Source organism: Paramisgurnus dabryanus, chromosome 15 (genome assembly GCF_030506205.2).
Source record: "Paramisgurnus dabryanus chromosome 15, PD_genome_1.1, whole genome shotgun sequence".
NCBI classification, from domain to species: Eukaryota; Metazoa; Chordata; class Actinopteri; order Cypriniformes; family Cobitidae; genus Paramisgurnus; species Paramisgurnus dabryanus.
Genome location: NC_133351.1, coordinates 28,728,474 through 28,748,107, shown reverse-complemented (window position 1 = coordinate 28,748,107; position 19,634 = coordinate 28,728,474). Strand labels below are relative to the sequence as shown.

The 19,634-nt window shown below is 36.0% G+C and overlaps 1 protein-coding gene across 2 annotated transcripts; it reads left to right on the top strand.

Moving 5' to 3' along the window:
* The first annotated feature begins 5,830 nt into the window (after positions 1 to 5,830).
* LOC135782591 (cell surface glycoprotein CD200 receptor 1-A) lies at positions 5,831 to 15,409 on the top strand. Of its 2 annotated transcripts, none has more exons than XM_065292971.2 (7): positions 5,831 to 6,323; positions 9,058 to 9,144; positions 9,678 to 9,971; positions 10,174 to 10,437; positions 12,389 to 12,479; positions 12,609 to 12,669; positions 14,849 to 15,409. In XM_065292971.2, the coding sequence occupies exons 1-7, from the start codon at positions 6,254 to 6,256 to the stop codon at positions 14,939 to 14,941; spliced, it is 960 nt and encodes a 319-aa protein (XP_065149043.1). In that variant the 5' UTR covers positions 5,831 to 6,253; the 3' UTR covers positions 14,942 to 15,409. The 2 variants fall into 2 exon arrangements, with proteins under 2 accessions (XP_065149043.1, XP_065149042.1); XM_065292970.2 differs by lacking the exon at positions 5,831 to 6,323 and adding an exon at positions 6,887 to 7,506.
* Positions 15,410 to 19,634: the final 4,225 nt, after the last annotated feature.

The window sequence follows — 19,634 nt, the reverse complement described above, 5'->3', positions numbered from 1 at the left end:
GTGCCATCCAGTCCCTAATATCACTAATGCAGTCTGTTAGTTTAGCAAACTGGTGTGTTTCGCTCGGATGTGACGAGATGTAAAGCTGGGTATCATCCGCATAGCAGTGAAAACTTATGTTATGTTTCCTGATAATGTCTCCTAGAGGTAACATAAATAACGAGAATAGGATAGGGCCTAGAACTGATCCCTGAGGTACGCCGTATTTAACGGGGGAGTGATAGGACTCTTCCTCATTTACATAAACAAAGTGATATCGATTGGTTAGATACGATCTAAACCAGGCTAATGCCTGACCACTGATGCCAACATAGTTTTCTAGTCTATTGAGTAGGATTCTGTGATCTATTGTGTCGAAGGCTGCACTAAGGTCTAGTAATATAAGGATTGAGATTTCACCACGATCAGAAGTTAATAGGAGGTCATTTGTAACTCTAAGCAGCGCTGTCTCTGTGCTATGGTGGGGCCTGAATCCTGATTGGAACTTTTCATATGTATTATTATTCGCTATGAATGTGCATTGCTGGCTTGCCACTACTTTTCTAATATTTTAGAAAGAAAAGGTAGATTTGAGATTGGTCTAAAGTTATTAAGATCTCCCTGGTCAAGGTTTGGTTTTTTAATGAGCGGTCTAATAACTGCTAGTTTGAAAGCTGTTGGAACGTAGCCTAATTCTAGCGATGAGTTAAAGATATTTAGTACCGTGTCGGACACTACATGAAATACCTCTTTTAGTAATTTTGTGGGAACGGGGTCTAATATACAGGAAGATGATTTAGATTATGTTACTAATTTAGAGAGCTCTTCTATTGTAGTAGGTTTAAATGACTCAAGATGTTTGTATGATAATCTAGTGGTAAATGTACTATTGGGTAGAGCTGTGGCTGCTTGAGTTGTTTCTATATTTTCCCTAATAAACATAATTTTGTTAGTAAAGAAGTTCATGAAGTCGTTACTATTGTGTTGGAGTTTACTATTGGTTTCTGTAAGGGGATGTGTGTTTGTCTGAAGGTGTTATGAAATAATGAAGGCTTTGTTATATGTCAGCATTTCTGAGTGCAATGCACATTTTAGAAAACGTTGCAGTTTCTTAATCGATGGCTTTATCAGCAATCTCACCACACATTTCAGCACTAATATCTATGTGAGACTGTAAGGGGTACTGCTAAACCGCATCCTGTGTGATTGCATCTGTCTGAACCATGCACAACATCTGCACAGTAATTGTCTGACTGTGCTGTTGTTTAAAACCTAATTTAACAAAAACAATTAAGGTGTTATCACGAAAAGTCTACAGTCTTTATAATTTAGTATTATAAAAGTATAGACAGCCTAACAAGCCATTTTGCATTTTTAAAACGTACAAAAAATATACCCTGGTGGATGAGTGATTGACCTGTTTTAACCCTCTAAAAGATAAAGGTGCTAAGGTTGTTCACAGCAGTGCTATATAAGAAATGTGAAAGTGTCACATGTTTGTCAAAAAAGCAAAGCATACTCAAAATGTAAACGCACACACTGCAAGTCCTGAACATACACATCCAGAGCAGTGGACAGCTATCCCTTCAGCGCCCAGGGGTAAATTGGGGTCAAGGTGCCTTGCTCACGGGCAATACAGTTGCAACCTGACGGCCATGAGACTCAAAGCGGCAACACACGGGTTACAAGCCTGACTTTCTAACCACTAGGCTACAACTGCCCATTTAGGTATGGAAATGTTATACATATTATAATAGGTACCATTAACTCTTTATGTACAACTGTGTGTGTGTTTTTTTAAGGGTACTGCCCCAGTGACAGCTAGGGACTATTTTTTGACCAATTTTTTGACAGTGTATATGATAGTACCTTTATTTTTAACTATGTTCTGTAAATACAGTAATAGATAAAATAGATGTGTTTTAGTAAAAAAAAAAACAATTAGCAAATCCAGAACCATGCTGTAGGTGTTAGTTTAAAAATGATACAATACTGGAGCAAACAATGTCAAGACTAAATGACACACAATAAATGTTAAACAAAAATAGTTTCTTCCAAATACTCAGAATTAACTTTAATTTGGCATATAAATATAAGACGCCACTATAAGCTGTAAAAAATTAGATAATTATATTGACCAAATATTCCCGGCAGGCCTCAGTTATATAAGGACATTTAAATAGTTTTTACAAATGTATATTACAAAAAAATACTGGTTTGCATCACTGATATATGTTAAAGGGGACATTTCACAAGACTTTTTTAAGATGTCATATAAATCCCTAGAGTACGTATGTGAAGTTCTAGCTTAAAATACCATATAGATAATTTAATATAGGATGATAAAAATTACACCTTGTAGGTGTAAGCAAAAATGTGCAGTTTTTGGGTGTGTCCTTTAAAAAGCAAATAAGCTGACCTTTGTACTAATGGCAGTGCCGTAGTGGGTAGTGTAGATTAAGGCGCGGTATTATCCTCTTCTGACATAACAAGGGGAGCCAAATTTCAATGACTTATTTTTTTGCTTGCAGAGAATGGTGTATCAAGCTAAGTTACTGGGTTGATCTTTTTCATATTCTCTAGGTTGAAAGAAGCACTGGGGACCCAATTCTAGCACTTAAACATGGAAAAAGACAGTTTTATGTCCCTTTTAAGATATGTTAGGGCTAGATGTTTATAAACTAAGGCAGCTCAAAGTTGTTCTTTAAATCCACTTAATTAGAAATAAAGCTTTGTTGGAAGAATGCGTTAAACACCAATGCGTTTTTTTCAGCAAAGTCCTCTAAGTGCACAGAAGAATTTTATGAATGATGTTGTGCATGTGTCACAGTGCAAGATTTTTTTTCACTATTAAAAGAGGTTTCACTGAATATATTAGAATATTGAGAGAATTTATTCAGAAAGGACAGTGAAGAGTGACTAGAGACTTTTTAGAAGAGTCTTTTTTTGCACGTATGTAAAGGGTTTTGCTGTGAAAGACCAAATAAAATGGCTAAAGTGACATATGTGACAATAATTGTGTGAAATCTATATATACTAGGGCTGTGACGATTAATCGTGCAAATGCGTGTTTTCTCAATGAATGAATTTGAATGAATTACTGTGAAATGCCGCCACATCCAAATGCCAGAGGTCACTCTGGTGTAGAAGAGAAGTAGAATTTTCATGATAATACAAATATTTTTAATGATTGTGTTTGACGAGTGTTGCTCTTTTAAATTCACATTATAAACGACAGCGCTGAGAAATAAGGACACATTTTGAGGCTTCATTCTACGCATTCTTTGAAATGGGACGGCCTTACTACCCTCAAGTCGCGCTGCTGTGACGCAATCGGTCTTAAAGGGACACAAGGCAGCATTTTTATGTTAATAAATCATCTTCGTAAGTCGGTATATGGTTAAATGACTCATTACATGACGAATGAAGACTCTCTCGCCCGCCCCTACCGTCTGTAGGAAGAATACCCCAATTGCAAGTTCGCTGTATCCGACCCGGTGTCCTTCAGTCTCGTATAGTCTTAGATATAGAACGCATTTACTCCCAGACACTAGGGGGAGCTAGTAGAGAAATAATACTCAGACTTGCCTTGTGTGCCTTTAAAATACGTCCTTAGAAGGTTGCAGCCTTTGAATTTGGGACACTTGCCTTCATATGCACATAAACCCGAATGACATCCCATTCTTAATGCATAGTGTTTAATATGGAGTTGGCCCACCCTTTGCAGCTATAACAGCTTCAACTGATCTTGGAAGACTTTCTACAAGGTTTAAGAGTGTGTTAATTTGAATGTTTGACCATTCTTATAAAAGCACATTTGCAAGATCAGACGCAGATGTTGGCCTCGTTTGTATTCTCCACTCTTATTCATCCCAAATATTTTCTATTAGGTTGAGGTCAGGACTCTGTGCAGGCCGGTCAAGTTCCTCCACACCAAACTCGATCATCCATGCCTTATGGACCTTGCTACTGGTGCACACTGCACAGTCATGTTGGAACAGGAAGGGGCCATCCCCAAACTGTTCCCACATAGTATTAAGAGTTCTTTACACTGGAACTAAGGGGCCAAGCCCAACTCCTGAAAAGGCCACATGAAGTTTAGAGGTCTGTAGTTATTGACTATGCAGAAAGTTGCCGACTTCTGCGCACTGTGCGCCTTAGCATGTGCTGACCTCGCTCTGTGATTTTATGTGGCCTACCACTTTGTGGCTGAGTTACTGTTGTTCCAAATTGCTTTTGTTTTGATATAAAATTACTAACAGTTGACCGTGGAATATTCAGCAGTGTGAAAATCAATGTATCACGCTTATATATATATATATATATATATATATATATATATATATATATATATATATATATATATATATATATATATATATATATATATATATACACTCACCGGCCACTTTATTAGGTACACCTTTCTAGTAGGACCCTTTCTTGGACTTCCTTTTGCCTTCAGAACTGCCTTAATCCTTCATGGCATTGATTCATTGGTCCATATTGATAGGATAGCACCACACAGTTGCTGCAGATTTGTCGCTGCAAATCCATGATGCGAATCTCCTGTTTCACCAAATCCCAAAAATACTCTATTGGATTTAGATCTGGTGACTGTGGAGGCCATTTTAGTACAGTGAACTCATTGTCATGTTCAAGAAACCAGCCTGAGATGATTCGCGTTTTATGACATGCCACATTATCCTGCTGGTAGTAGCCATCAGAAGATGGGTACACTATAGTTATAAAGGTATGGACATGGTCAGAAACAATACTCAGGTAGGCTGTGGCGTTGACACTATGCTCAGTTTGTACTTATGGGCCCAAAGTGTGCCAAGAAACCATTGCACCATCATCACCAGCCTAAACCATTAATACAAGGCTGGATGGATCCATGCTTTCATGTTGTTGACGTCAAATTCTGACCCTAACATCCGAAAGTCGCAACAGAATTCGAGACACATCAGACCAGGCAACATTTTTCCAGTCTTCAACTGTCCAATTTTGGTGAGCTTGTGCAAATTGTAGCCTCTTTTTCCTATTTGTAGTGGAGATGAGTGGTACCCCTGAGGGTCTTTTGCTGTTATAGTCCACCTGCCTCAAGGTTGTGCATGTTGTGGCTTCACAAATTCTTTGCTGCATACCTCGGTTGTAACGAGTGGTTATTTCAGTCAAAGTTGCTCTTCTATCAGCTTGAATCAGTCGGCCCATTCTCCTCTGACCTCTAGCATCAACAAGGCATTTTCGCCAACAGGACTGCCGCTCACTGGATATTTTTTCTTTTTCTGACCATTCTCTGTAAACCCTAGAGATGGTTGTGCGTGAAAATCCCAGTTGATCAGCAGTTTCTGAAATACTCAGACCGGCCTGTCTGGCACCAACAACCATGCCATGTTCAAAGTCACTTAAATCACCTTTATTCCCCATTCTGATGCTCGGTTTGAACTTCAGCAGATCGTCTTCACCATGTCTACATGCCTAAATGCATTGAGTTGCTGCCATGTGATTGGCTGATAAGAAATGTGCATATCAGGTGTACCTAATAAATTGGCCGGTGAGTGTGTATATATATGTGTATATATATATATAGAGAGAGAGAGAGAGAGAGAGAGAGAGAGAGAGAGAGAGAGAGAGAGAGAGAGAGAGAGAGAGAGAGAGAGAGAGAGAGAGAGAGAGAGAGAGAGAGAGAGAGAGAGAGAGAGAGAGATGAATTCTTAAATGTATATTTTCCATTTCATAATAAGCTTTACTTCTGCCAAGTAAAAAATTAACCCATATTTCATTTGTCACCATCAAGACTTGCTGCCAGACTGCAAGAAGAAAAAGATTCTTACATGACTGCAGTGGTTAAGATGGCAGGAAGTCAGCATTTTCATATGTGGGAAAAAAGTGTGAAATGATGAAAAAGAAAAAAAATGGAGGTGTGTTCAAAACAGCGTCACAGGTTTGAAGGGAAACAAAAGGAGGAGAGAGACAAGAAGACAAGAAAAGGAAAGACTGACAGAAAGAGATAGAAATACAATAAAACATTTGTAGCTCCACATATCAAACACAGGCATATTGCTGTATACTGAAGCTGTTACGTCAATCTAGATTGTAAAGAAAAAATGTGTACGATTTCTAAAAAATACAACAGGATGAGTTGGTTACCATATATGAAGGTATATTAAGTGAAAAGTTTATATCTGGACTAAAGAATACAGAGAAAAAAGTACATTTAACGAAGGAACAGACCACAGTGAGTAAACAGTTTGATTAGAATTTTGGAGCAATGATGAACACAAGGACATTGACAGCGATCGTCTTCCTGAGCATGTTTGTGGCAAGAACTTATACAAGAGGTTAGTTTAAATACATTTTATATACTTCATATCCGTTTGTTTTTGGACTAACTAATGCACCGTGAACTAACATGAATAACTGTTGATATTAAGTAACATTAACAAAAATTGATACACACTGAAAACGATATTGTTCATTGTTTGTCCATGTTAGTTAATGTATTTACTAATGTTTACTAATACAACATTATTGTAATGTTATCGAATTTAAAATATTAGTATACTCAAAAAAAGTATGGGTTATTTTCAAAAATCTTTGGGTCAAAAATGGACGAACCCAACTTACTAACTTGGCTAGGGTTGTTTGAACCCAAAATTCTGCTTTGTTTGAATGCATTGTTTGCTTAACCTCATAAAACCTGGATGTCAACATATGTGGACATATTTTTTTGTTTGGACCATAATACTTAATTCTGTGTAACTGGAACCTGTTGTACACAAACATGGATAAATACACTGCTTCATGTTCTAGGAAAAATATTTGGTTATAATATTTATTGGTTCTTCCTAACCCCAAAATAGCTGGTGGAAATCTGAAAATAAAAGACTCTGATAATCTGATAATCTTCTGCATTGATTTAACCCAACAGCTGGGTTTGACCCTTTTTGACCCAATGCTGGGTTGAAAATATCTCAGTAAGAGTATCTAAACACTTAAGAAAAAATATAAGTTGATATAAACCCTAAGTCTCTAGTTACTTTGGTTTCTGGTCAAAATCTTGGCCTTTGTTTTGTAGACCACAGAGACACTGTAAGTGAATCATAATGGTAAATGCCTGTGGTGAAACTGAAAGTGTAAATAACAAAATAACAAAAGCAGTTGGTCAGTGGATCACAGTAACCCATTTTACCATGGTGCTAATCTGTGGGTACATGATGATGAATGTACAGCAGAATGAGGAATCTGTTATCTCATGTGCATGTGATGGTGCTGTACGTTTCTATATTTGTTTGTTGCTATTGCGAGAAACATGCCATGACGCAGCTCTCTTCCTCTCTGAGGGGATTCTCGGGGGGATTGTCTGAATGAGGTTTTTGAGGCTGAGAGACGCACCTGACAAGAAAACAACAATAAATATACAACATGAGCAGTGTGCATGGAACCAAATGACATTTCAGCTGTTAACAACAATGGCGCTTAAATGCTACACTGGGTTGTATATCAACTTACGATTTATGCCAGGTGTTCGAACCAAACTTTTTTATTAGATAGGCCTGCTTATCCTAAAATGATGTACTAATATAATCTTTGTGTTTGTTTAATCTACTGTTAATGAAAGCTTGTTCTTTATGCAAAAATCTATCATATTTTGAATAATATAAGACAGGGGTGTCAAACTCAAGGCCCGCGGGCCAAATCCGGCCCGCCCCCTCATTTCATCTGGCCCGCGAGAGTTTACAAATTATGTTAATTATGTGGCCCGCGAGAGTTTACAGATGATTTTATTGTTATTATAAATTTATTTTTGCAAGTTATTTCCTATATAGATTTTTTTAGCAGCCACCAAAACTAATTTTTGTCCCGCCAAAGTCTTTTTTGTAATGTAATTATAGTGATAATGTTGATGATTGCATGAGAGAACGAGCAGTGCCCCGCACGCGCACACTACTAGAGTGGGCGTGTCTGAATGCGAACGCTGCAGCCTCTGTAGGTCGCATTTCCAGGCTGCATACGTCATCAAGACTGCCTTGTTTCAGAATATTAACAATTATAAAGTTAAATATTATTCTTAGTTTATATTAAATTGATGTAATATGCGTATGACTTGCGAATGTAATGGTCAGTTAACTTAAATAAACCAGGCTTGATGACGCTGCCTATGCGACCTCCGCATATGGAAACGGACAGTATCTGCTCGTTCTTTCTCTCCCTCTATCGCGCACGCTCACGCGGAACCAGCAAGAAAATGTTTTCCGTCTCGTGTACAGAAATGTTTCGCGATGTCCAGCTGGGATTAGTTTATTACGCGTCTATTCCCGCTAAATACGCGAACTAATGACTCATCTAAACCGATTACTTTTAATAAACGATTGAAACTATTGATCTGTAGCCTACAACACTGAACTCATGAGACGTCAGTCAATCAGACACTCAAAGCCAGGTATAAAAAAATCACAGCTTTTTTGTAAAGAGGGCAAGAAATGACAAGCGAGGGTAGATGTGTTTAATAAATGCATAATTTTGTGGTGGAGATTATAAAACTCTTTATTAGTATCTAAAATGCCTCTCTTTTCTGACCTGCACAATGAAGGATAACAGAACATTTTTAGTGTACTGTACTCACATACAACATGTGTTTTAGTCACCACAATTATTTTAAAAATAATCTGTAGAATTGTTGTACTCTATACACTTTGCCTGGGCTTCTACTTTCAAAGCTAGGTATTAATTGAGTTATTAACAAAACCAATAGTAAGCAAATGCAGGGAAAATTATGCAATGTACAGTAATAAAAGAGTTGATACATTCATACAGTCGTTCAAATACAACCGGCCCTTTGAGATTAACCGTAATGCTGATGTGGCCCGGGATGAAATTGAGTTTGACACCCCTGATATAAGATAACTTTCATGTGAAAGAAGCTTCTCCTACACCTTCAATATTTTACACTACATTTCTAACACGTTTTGGAGAAACTAACTGAAACTGAAATACTCACTCCAGTGATTCATTTTCCATGTGCTGAGCCGTCATATTAACCTGTTACTAATGCTGTGTCACTAACCTTTTAAGGTGAAGATCAAACTATCTTTGTGGGCCCTAATCTAATACAACAGAGCCCAGCTTCTGTGCCTGACAAAGTGGAGAATATAATTACAGGTTAGAACAAAATGACTGTTTTTATTGCTTTTTTACCAATTAACTGACACTTTTTGCTTTAGCTTTGCTTTAGCTAAAAATTCTTTATCTTCAAGGTCAAACTAAATTTATGTGAGCTTTTTATTACCATTAATAGAAATATATATTTGCATTTTCCATATTTAAGGTTAACTATAACATAGTAGCAAGTTGTCCACTCCTTAATGTCCAAAGTTACAAAAGTTGTCACTGGGATGATACCTTTTAAAAAGTACCTTTTATGTACCATTTTGGTACAGATATTTAACTTTCAGGTACCAGTATGTAACAAAAACAAAACATAAACAAAATGGGACATAAAGTGTATTCTTATGTGACAACTGTTTGACCTTTAATGTCAGAGTAGCTGTCTGTAGCTGTATGTTTGAACTATTTTAGGGTTGGGGAAGGAAGTGATGAAAAGAACAGTCTGGGGAAAGATAGGTTTACTTAAAAAAAATTACGAAATGTGTATACATTTTTATTGACAAATAATTTTCTATCCATTATTGCAGTTTTCGAAGCTCAAACTTTTATGGAGGGAAGCAATGTCACTTTAAAGTGTGACAGCACTGAGATCAAATGGAATGAACTCCTTTACATCGTCTGGAATATTAGAACATGTTGGATTGGCTCTGATTTTCTGAATAAAACCATCCAAAACTTCTGTAATGATGGAAAGATGCTGCTCAACTCTTCAGATGGATTTTCTTTATTCATTCCAAAGATTTCAAAAAAAGATGAAGGATCTTACTTATGTGACGTATCATATAAAGGTGGCAGCTTTAGAAAAAAAATAAATATCAGTGGTAAGTATGTTATTGTAAAAACAGATTTTTTTTATTGTTACACAAGTTTAGCTAATTTTTGTAATTTAACCAAATGCAATGTTATGCAATTTCTTAAAAAAAAATTGGTAAAATCAGTTTTGGTATTACACTAACATAACTATAAAGTAAATTTAAAGTTAATTAGTTATACTGATGAAATTTTAAATTCCCTTGTTTTTAGTTAGTAACTTTACCAGTTGGCTGGAGGATAACAATGGTCAGAGAGTTGCCATCTGTCAAGCCAAGTATGAAGAATCTGAACCCACTCTTAAATGGGAACCTGCCTTGAACTTTTCCTCCAATATCAGTTATGTCAAGATCAGCAATATGTCTGTTATGGAGAGTCGAGTGTACTTGCCTAATGCCATCAGTGACCTAAAGTGTGTTGCCATCTACCCTCATAAGTCAGGGCAACAGAATACAACTTATAATCTTACAAATTCAAGTAAGTACAATTTTAAAAAGTTACAATTTTCTTAACATTACCAGTTTTAAATGTAGGTTTTTGTCATATAAAGGTGCAGCAATGTATAAGACATCAATGAAATCATCATTTTCTTCGCTACTTTTCAAAGGCTTTTCATGTATAGATTAAATTTTTTACCCATGTCCCAGACTTGGTTTTTAAGAATATACAAATCTTTAAAATATGCATTATTGCTGAACAAAGGGTAAAATAAACATTAGTGTTGAAATATTTAGCATATTTGAAATAAACATGAATTATGTATATTTACAGTACATACTGTGTGTGTTTTATTTTATTTATTTATTTATTTTGATAGGGACAATGCTCATTGATCAACAGACAAAATTAATTGCTGTAAACAAGCCAGAGTTAGCTACACGTGCTAGTTTCCATCTGTAGTCCCTAGCCAGATCTTAACAGGCACCCTAAATACTATAGGGTACAACAGGGTTGAAGACCCACTTTCCAGAAAAGGTGTATATTTTGCCTTGTGTAAATGAATAAAAAAAAGTCTTACTGAAGATAAATAAGGCAAAAGGTAAAAAATGTATTTATTAATTTTTATTAAAATAATTATTTTAAACGCAGACTAAAATAAAAACTAGTGGAAAATTACAACAAGTACTAGTTTTGCAATACCAACATGGTTTCAAAACATTTTTAACCACTTTAGCAAAACAATTGGTGTACACATTTTTATTATAAATTATGTCCGATATATGCAATAATTCATAATATTTATATTATTCCAGACTTCAGTAACACTAACAGAAAAAAAGGTTTAAAACTTTACATTTTCTGTCGCTGCGGTGGGACCTTGAGGTTCTGTTTTGTACCTTTACAGGTATGATAAACATAATATAATGTTGTACCTTTTTGGGTACATTAATGTAAGGATATATTGTGTACCTTTATAGTTTTGTACCCCTAAACTAATAATAATAATATTGTACCCCAAACGGTGCATTTCAATGTGTTGTATACCCATAAAGATACACAAATTACCCTTTAAGGGTACCACCACTGCGACAGAAATTGTATTTTTTTTACTTCTTGTGTACTTTTTTTTTCTGATGAGCAGTTTCTTCAGGGTAACAAAAGGTCCACATTGCATATTCTTATTAAAATTTTAATACCAGCATCACCACATCAAGATTAGCAAAAATTATTTTCAGGACAGACATTCTGCATATTCACCCTCTACTAACAGTGTTTTCGGTGACCTTTAAGTCATAGTCCTACGTCTTTTTAAGCAGGGGCTTTTTTCACCAAGTGGGCTTTTTGATTCCGTACTATTGATTTCATAATCGTGATCAGAAATACAAAAATTTTCTGTCCAAATTAAGATATGATAATACAACCCAGTATCACAAAATTACGTACCTATAGTCACATAAATTTGTTAGTCTTTTCCGTGACACTGACGCATTTCTGTTTGTGTGTCATTGTCACGTATTGGTTACTCAACTGTTTTGTCCTATCTTTTTAACATTGTCGCTTCGGTTAAAGGTTAGATCTACATAAAATGACATCCTTACCCAAACCCAACTCCAACCCTAATGCCAGGCAACAATGGTTTAAAAATCATAAAATATAAAAAATAATCATAAAAAAAGGTATAAACCAATACTAAAAGTAACATCCTAACACAAACACCAAATTTAACCTTATATACACACAAATGATGCACTCTAAAAATTGGGTCATTTTTAAGACAGCTGTGTGTTCTGACCAATATTTACCTAAAATAACCCAGCCCTTTTTTAAATGTGTCTGATAGTCCAAAAGACTAATAACTTTGATCATACTAGTTTTAACAGACATAAGAGTTTACCAACCAAAAAAGTGCCAGTATAGACCACAGTGAAAGAAAGTTATTTATTAAAAAATAAGAAACCTCAGTAATCTCCATATTCTTCTCTTACAGACATCATTGCCATTGCGGTTGCTTCCAGTTGTTTTATTCTTTTATCTCTGATTGTGGGTTACATACTACGCAGAAAGCTTAACAGCTTAAGGTGGGGCATATTGATGAATTTTTACGTATTTTAATTTATCGCCCAACCCTTTACTCAAATCAAGAACCTGATAACCATCATTGCATAATGTCTGTCTTATTCATATTTCTTTTTGTAATGCCTTTTTAGTGCAATGAAGATGTGTTGTAAATCCCAAATCTCGACACCAGCTGAAGACAAACCAGCCCAGGTAAAGAATCTCAGTACCAGTTCATACAGCATTAGTTGTCTTTAACTACCACGCATGAACTTAAAAAAAATGTGTACAATGTAACTGTGTACATACATACATAGGACCCATGTTCCATAAAGATATTTTGTAAATTTTCTACCATAAATATATTAAAAATGTATTCATCATTAGTAATATGTGTTGCTAAGAATTTCATTTGGACAACTTTAAAGGTGATTTTGTTTCTATATTTAGATTTTTCTGCACCTTTAGATTCCAGATTTTCAAATAGTTGTATCTCAGTTAAATATTGTCCTATCCTAACAAAGTTTAGGGTATACATCAATGGAAAGAGCAGCTTTATTCAGCTTTCAGATGCATAAAAAATACAATTATGAATGCTTTTGTGGTCCAGGGTGCTAATACATTGTACCTATTAAAAGTATCTGCATGTAGTTACACTTGATACCTAAACCTACCCCTAACCCTAACAACCCTGGGTAATACTTTATTTTGGTACACATACTTAATATAGTAATAAAGTTTAATCATGCATAATTACATGCAACTAACCCTAAACAAAACCCTGATCCTAACCCTTATCTATAGTAAGTACATGTCGTACTTGATATTACTTAGTTTTTAATTATATAATTACACTGTAACACGGACACTGTAAAATAAAGTGTGAACCAACCCTGAACAGCACATAAGCACAGTATGATGTATAAAATGTTTGGTAACACTATTTTACAATGTCTTTGTTACCCATGTTACATATTATTACTATAGTAATAACAGTTAATTATGCATAATTTGCATGCGATAGTCATTGCGCTTCTCAGCAGTAAAGCCGGTTCTTTGATTAGTAGTAAATCGCCATCACCTGGTTTCAGATGGTGCCGCATGTACTGCACAAAGCCATAGTTCACTTATAATAGGCCTTGTGACTACAGCTTTGTGTAGTAAATGCGGCTCCATCTGAAAGCAGGTGATGGCGATTTACTACTAATCAAAAAACTGGCTTTACTGACGAGAAGCGCAATGACTATCTCATGCAAATTTTCGCGCGTCCGTATGCATAATGCAACTAACCCTAAACCAAATCCTACCGTACTCTAATCATTATTACTCAAATAAATGTATAATCACACTGTAACAATGATACTGTAAAATTAAATGTAAACAAATGTTCTTATGTAAGTAGAACAACTGTTGTAATATAAGGGGTTGTGTACACCAAAACTTTTACGCCCGCGGCCGGCGCATGTTTTCAATTGTTTCCAATGGAAGCTCAGCGTTTTTCAAATAAGCCAGCAGCTAGCGGGTTTTTTCCGCGCTGAAAACCGGCGCTCAGCGCTTTTTCCGCGCTCGGCGCTGAGCATTGAGAGTTGAAAGAGATTCAACTTGGGGAGAAAAGCTCCGCTCGTCAATGTCAGTTCTCACACGGCTGCCCAATCACAGTGGAGGAGGGGCGGGACATTACCACAGCAACCAACCGGCTCGCAGCTGAAGTATCACAGCTACCAAAGTGCTCAGCTGAAGTAAGCTGGCACTCAGCTGAAAAACAGCTGGCATTCGGCGTCCTCAAGGCGTTTTCAGCCGCGTTTAAAAGTTTTGGTGTGTCCAGCCCCTAAGGGGTTGTGTACACCAAAACTTTTACGCCCGCGGCCGGCGCATGTTTTCAATTGTTTCCAATGGAAGCTCGGCGTTTTTCAAATAAGCCAGCAGCTAGCGTTTTTTTTCTGCGCTGAAAAACCGGCACTCGGCGGTTTTTCCACGCTAAGTGCTGAGCGTCGAGAGTTGAAAGAGATTCTACTTTGGGAGAAAAGCTCCGCTCGTCAATGTCAGTTCTCACACGGCCGCCCAATCACAGTGGAGGAGGGGCGGGACATTACCACAGCAACCAACCGGCTCGCAGCTGAAGGATCACAGCTATCAAAGCGCTCAGCTGAAGAAAGCTGGCACTCAGCTGAAAAACAGCTGTCATTCGGCGTCCTCAAGGCGTTTTCAGCCGCGTTTAAAAGTTTTGGTGTGTCCAGCCCCTAAACTGTGATCAATAATTCTACCCTCTTAAAATGCATTATTGACTATGTAGGGTATTATTTACAATATCTGATATGCTACTTTACAAAAATTGTAAGATCAGTGTTAGATTTTTGCCATATTGCTAACTCAAGCATATTCCCATTTAAAGCTCCCTGATGTGGAAGAAGTGGAACCATATGCAAGTTATATACAGCGGGTCAACTCCATCTATAACTCTTCAGCTGAACTCTTTAATGCCTGAGGAGAAGGAAACACACACACACTTTATGTGATCTGATAAGATAACAGAAGAGTGATACATGCTGAACGAGAATAAGGACAGAAAAGTGACGCATTGTGGTCAATATTACACACGAACAACAATACTAGTGGAAAATCTGTCATTTCAAGAGCATCCCTGAAGCAAACAGACTCTAAATGAGGGTTAAAAATCACGTTGAGTCAAATGATGAAATGTGATGACTGAGGATCATTTATCATCTTTAGTGTTGAGGAATGAACGGATAACTTTCATGTCTGTGAAATCACTAATATGCAGATTTGTAGAATCATTTGAACAAATGTACAGATAAATTTTCTTTTACAGTGTTAAATAAATTTTAAAAAATGTACAGCAAACAACTGTCTTCTTAAAATACTAATGTGGACCTTGCACAAGGACCTTGCACGAATTAAAATATATATGTAAATAAACTTTATTATAACTTTACATTTCCGTTTTGTGTGTATTCTTAACCTATTTTGATCCACATGACTACCTGTCTGAGTTATTAAAGCATAATAAAGTATCAACTGAAAGTGAACTATTTTCAACCATTTTATTATTCAAATGCATCTACTGTACTGTGCAAAATCTTAGGCTACCACCACCAGACCTGTTGTTTTAGAAGTTTTAATGTCCATCCAGATTTATTTTTTTATCTTTTTTATTAAGATACAAACAGAAAATAGAGCAAATATGTATACTTTTTTTAATTTTCAGGACTAAATGTCTTCTTTATGCATCATCTGTGTTTAGTGTCACCTCTCTTGGCACTAAACACATCTTAAGTGTTTTTGAACAGAATAAAGTAAAAATACTAATTTCTTTATAATAAGAAATTAGGATTTCATTTTATTTAGGTTTAAGAGATCCTGCAGTTTCCTGCTATTGCTCAAGTGGAAGGAGAGTTTACCCTAAAAACTTGACACATCAGTTTACATTTTTATACAGTTTTTAATAATATATACACATTTCCTGTATTTTCTGAATGTATTCTATTAAAGAGACTGAGAAAGAAATAATTATATATGATCACTATAACATTGCAAAAACAACAAATCTAATAGCATGGTGGCCTAAGATTTTGCACAGTACTATATGAACAGGCCTTTCTAATAGAAATAGTGATCTATTTATGTGTGTGTCTATCACTTATTTTTTAATCTATCCATCTTTAGATGATGACATCTTTAGAGGTGACTGTTTGCTTTCATTAAATATACAACATTTTGAGATTTGTGCTCTGTAGGCTTTGTCAGACCCTTTGAATCTCTCACAGTTTACTTCATCTGAATGATTCAGTATGAAAAGAAGTGAAGTGGAAAGTCAGGGGTAAAACTTTACACCGTTCTGAGTTCTTGTCATTGGAAAGGAAAGATCAGGTACGCCCTCATATAACACAGATACTCCTGCAGAAACCGAAACTAGTGGGATGGCATCAACCTCTTTTGATTTTGATAAAATCTTCTTGGGGTTCCCCAAACATTTTGACAGTGAGGCTTTATTCAATCTAAATTTAGATCTTGGAGCTTTGTACTTTGGTTTTATCTCATCTGCTCTGAAGCTAAATTTTCTCTGAAAAGCATATTGCTCACTCTAGTGGTAGTGTAACTTCACTGACATCCTTGTTAACTATTTAAAAAATCATCCATCCATAAAATAACGTTGTAAAGTGTAAAGCACTTCATCAAAATTATTTTAGATGGTACAGGTAGATTATTTTTTAGATTATTATTAGCTTTATTTATTTAGTAGGCTACTTTCTTTTAAGACATGTGCAAAGGTTTTAGGCCATAAAAGTATATATTTAAAAAAACAGAATAAAATTACAATCTAAAGTGTATTTGGTGTGATCTCCCCTTACACTTGACTTGAGCAATAGCAGAACCTGCAGACTCACTTTATCCTAAAAATAAAACCTAATCTCCTTTCTCGAACTCACAAAAAGTTCATGTTGTTGTCAAAATTAGCAAAAAAACAGAAAGTAACATACATTTTTTTGTGTGCTTTTAGACATGTGTTTTTTAGACGTTATCGTATTTTAATTAATTACGAAATGTGTATTTTATTTTAAAATTACCGTCTCGTATTTATATGGCATTTGCGAATTAATGACTTGTTGGAGACGACTCGTTACAAAGTATTGCAAATAAATGAATCTTCTGAGTCGGTTCTTTATAGAGTAAACGTGCCAAACGTTTAAAATCGGTTCGCGAATCAGTTTAAATGAATTGTTTAGTTCGCTGCAAAAAGTTAATCGTCTAATGCGGTTTATAAAATAAAGCTCCATCGCATCTCCCATTTGAACAAAATAAGGAATAAGCTATTTCTCTGTAGATATGGCCTACGTATAATCAACTTAAAAATGACTTGTAATATAAATCACTTAAATGGGCTTTAGTGTTTGGAGAAAACGAAACCGGGAGAAAGAGAGAGAGCGTGAAAGAACGCGCGCGCGTGCTCGCGAGAGAGAGCGGTTACCAGGGTTACCATGTAAACAAAGCAGACGAGTGCGCTTGCAAACAGCGCTTTATCAGGTGTTAAACAGTGATTAGACGGAAAGAAAATGCCATCAAGACTTTTCTCAAGACAGTTCGACGTATTCCTAACGTACTTTTGCAGCCACTCTTTGTCCACATTTCTTTGGCAACTGGATATCCATCTTCAAGCAGTCACGTCGAATGAAGTTGCATTTGGTAAGATCTACTATTTTTTAATTTTCTTTCCAAAACCCGGGAATAAGCAAATGTTTACGATATAAGCGTATGTTAATATCGTGGAAAACCGTGATTACAACCCTAGTTCAAGTGCTTACACAAACTTAAATGAGACTCACAACATAAGAAAACGTGATGGTCCTCAGACCATTTTAGGAGATTCTCTTAATATAGTGAATGCAAAACTCTGTCGGTTTACTTGTCTGATATTCCAAAGCTATCATAGAAATGCTTGTCTATTCTGTTTGTCTAAAGTATTATTTAATCTTCACTGTTTCTGTATGTTGTAATTTTACACATACATACTGTGCCCTCTATAATATGTATAAGGACAATACAGGCAGAATTCCTCTGTTTGCTGTGGAATCAAGAAATATCTTATCATTAAAAGGTGAAAATGAGACAAAAGCACAGCATGTCTGATTTAACATTACAACTCAATGGAACAACACATTTGTATTTTGATATTTCTATCTAATGCGAGCATCTAGACCATTGGCTTAGACGTCTTCAAGTTTAAAGGGTTAGTTTATCCAAAAATGAAAATTATGTCATTAATGTCTCACCCCCATGTCGTTTGAAACCTGTAAGACCTCCGTTCATCTTCGGAACACAGCTTAAGATGTTTTAGATTTAGTCTGAGAGCTTTCTGACACTCCATTGAAAATGTACGGTATACTGTCCATGTCCAGAAAGGTAATAAAAACATCATCAAAGTAGTCCATGTGACATCAGTGGGTCAGTTAGAATTTGTGGAAGCAAAAATAACAAAAATTATGACTTTATTCAGCATTGTCCACTCTTCCGGGTCTGTTGTGAATCCGTGTTCACCACACTGCCGTGGCGCTGCTGATGTACGACGCTGCTGCCGTGTTATCTGGTCCACCCGAGCTTCGTTTACAGTCTGAGGGAGAGGCACGCTGTATTCAAGCTGTTCTACATTGTTTGTATTTTGGTATTGCTATATTTTTTTAAATGGTGCATAAGTGTGCATGTCACGGATGTCCTATCCCTCAGACTGTAAATGAAGCTCGGGCGCAACAGATAACACGTAAGCAGCGTTGTACGTCAGCAGCGTCACTGCAGTGTGTTGTACGCGGATTCACAACAGACCCGAAAGAGAAGACAATGCTGAATAAAGTCGTAATTTCTGTTATTTTTGGACCACAATGTATTTTTGATGCTTCAACAAATTCTAACTGAACCACTGATGTCACATGGACTACATTGAAGATTATTTACCTTTCTGGACATGGACAGTATACCGTTCTTACATTTCCAGTGGAGAAATTAATTTTTGTTCATCCTCCACATCACAACATAAAAGCAAATTCTTTTTAGTTTTGGACAAATTACAAATGCTTTAAAAGAATTATGCAGTTGTTTATGTACAATTGATCCTTCACAAAGCCCCGCCCCTCTTTTATGTCCGACAAGCTTACGATATCAGCCATGGCACTCTTAACGTCAATTTGTGCACTCCCTGGGGAAATAGTACGAAAGGGGAAAGAGGTCCTGTGTTATTATTATTTTGCTTGCTTGTTTTCTCGTGATAAAGACTTAAGTTCTAATAACAAAAGTTGTTTATAAGTAGTTAAAAGAAAAGTTGTATTCTTTGATATGTGATTAAGTGTACACGATAGAACGTGTTGTTTTGTGTGTAAAAAGCAAAAGCATATTTAGCAAAATTAGCATGGATGAACAATCGAGATTTTACTTGGATAAGGGAATCGCTCACAGTGAAATTGTCAGTAATTTACAATTTTGATAGTCGTGAATTTAGGCACCATCTCTAGAGGTTGACCTTAACATACACATTTTTACTTTAAACAGCATTTAAATTAAATGACTTACAGTCAACATACAGTCACAAAATCAACTCTATAGTGTTCATGTGGTTGTCAGCAATAACGCACACTTTTTTAGATGTTTAATATTTATTCAAATACTGTTAA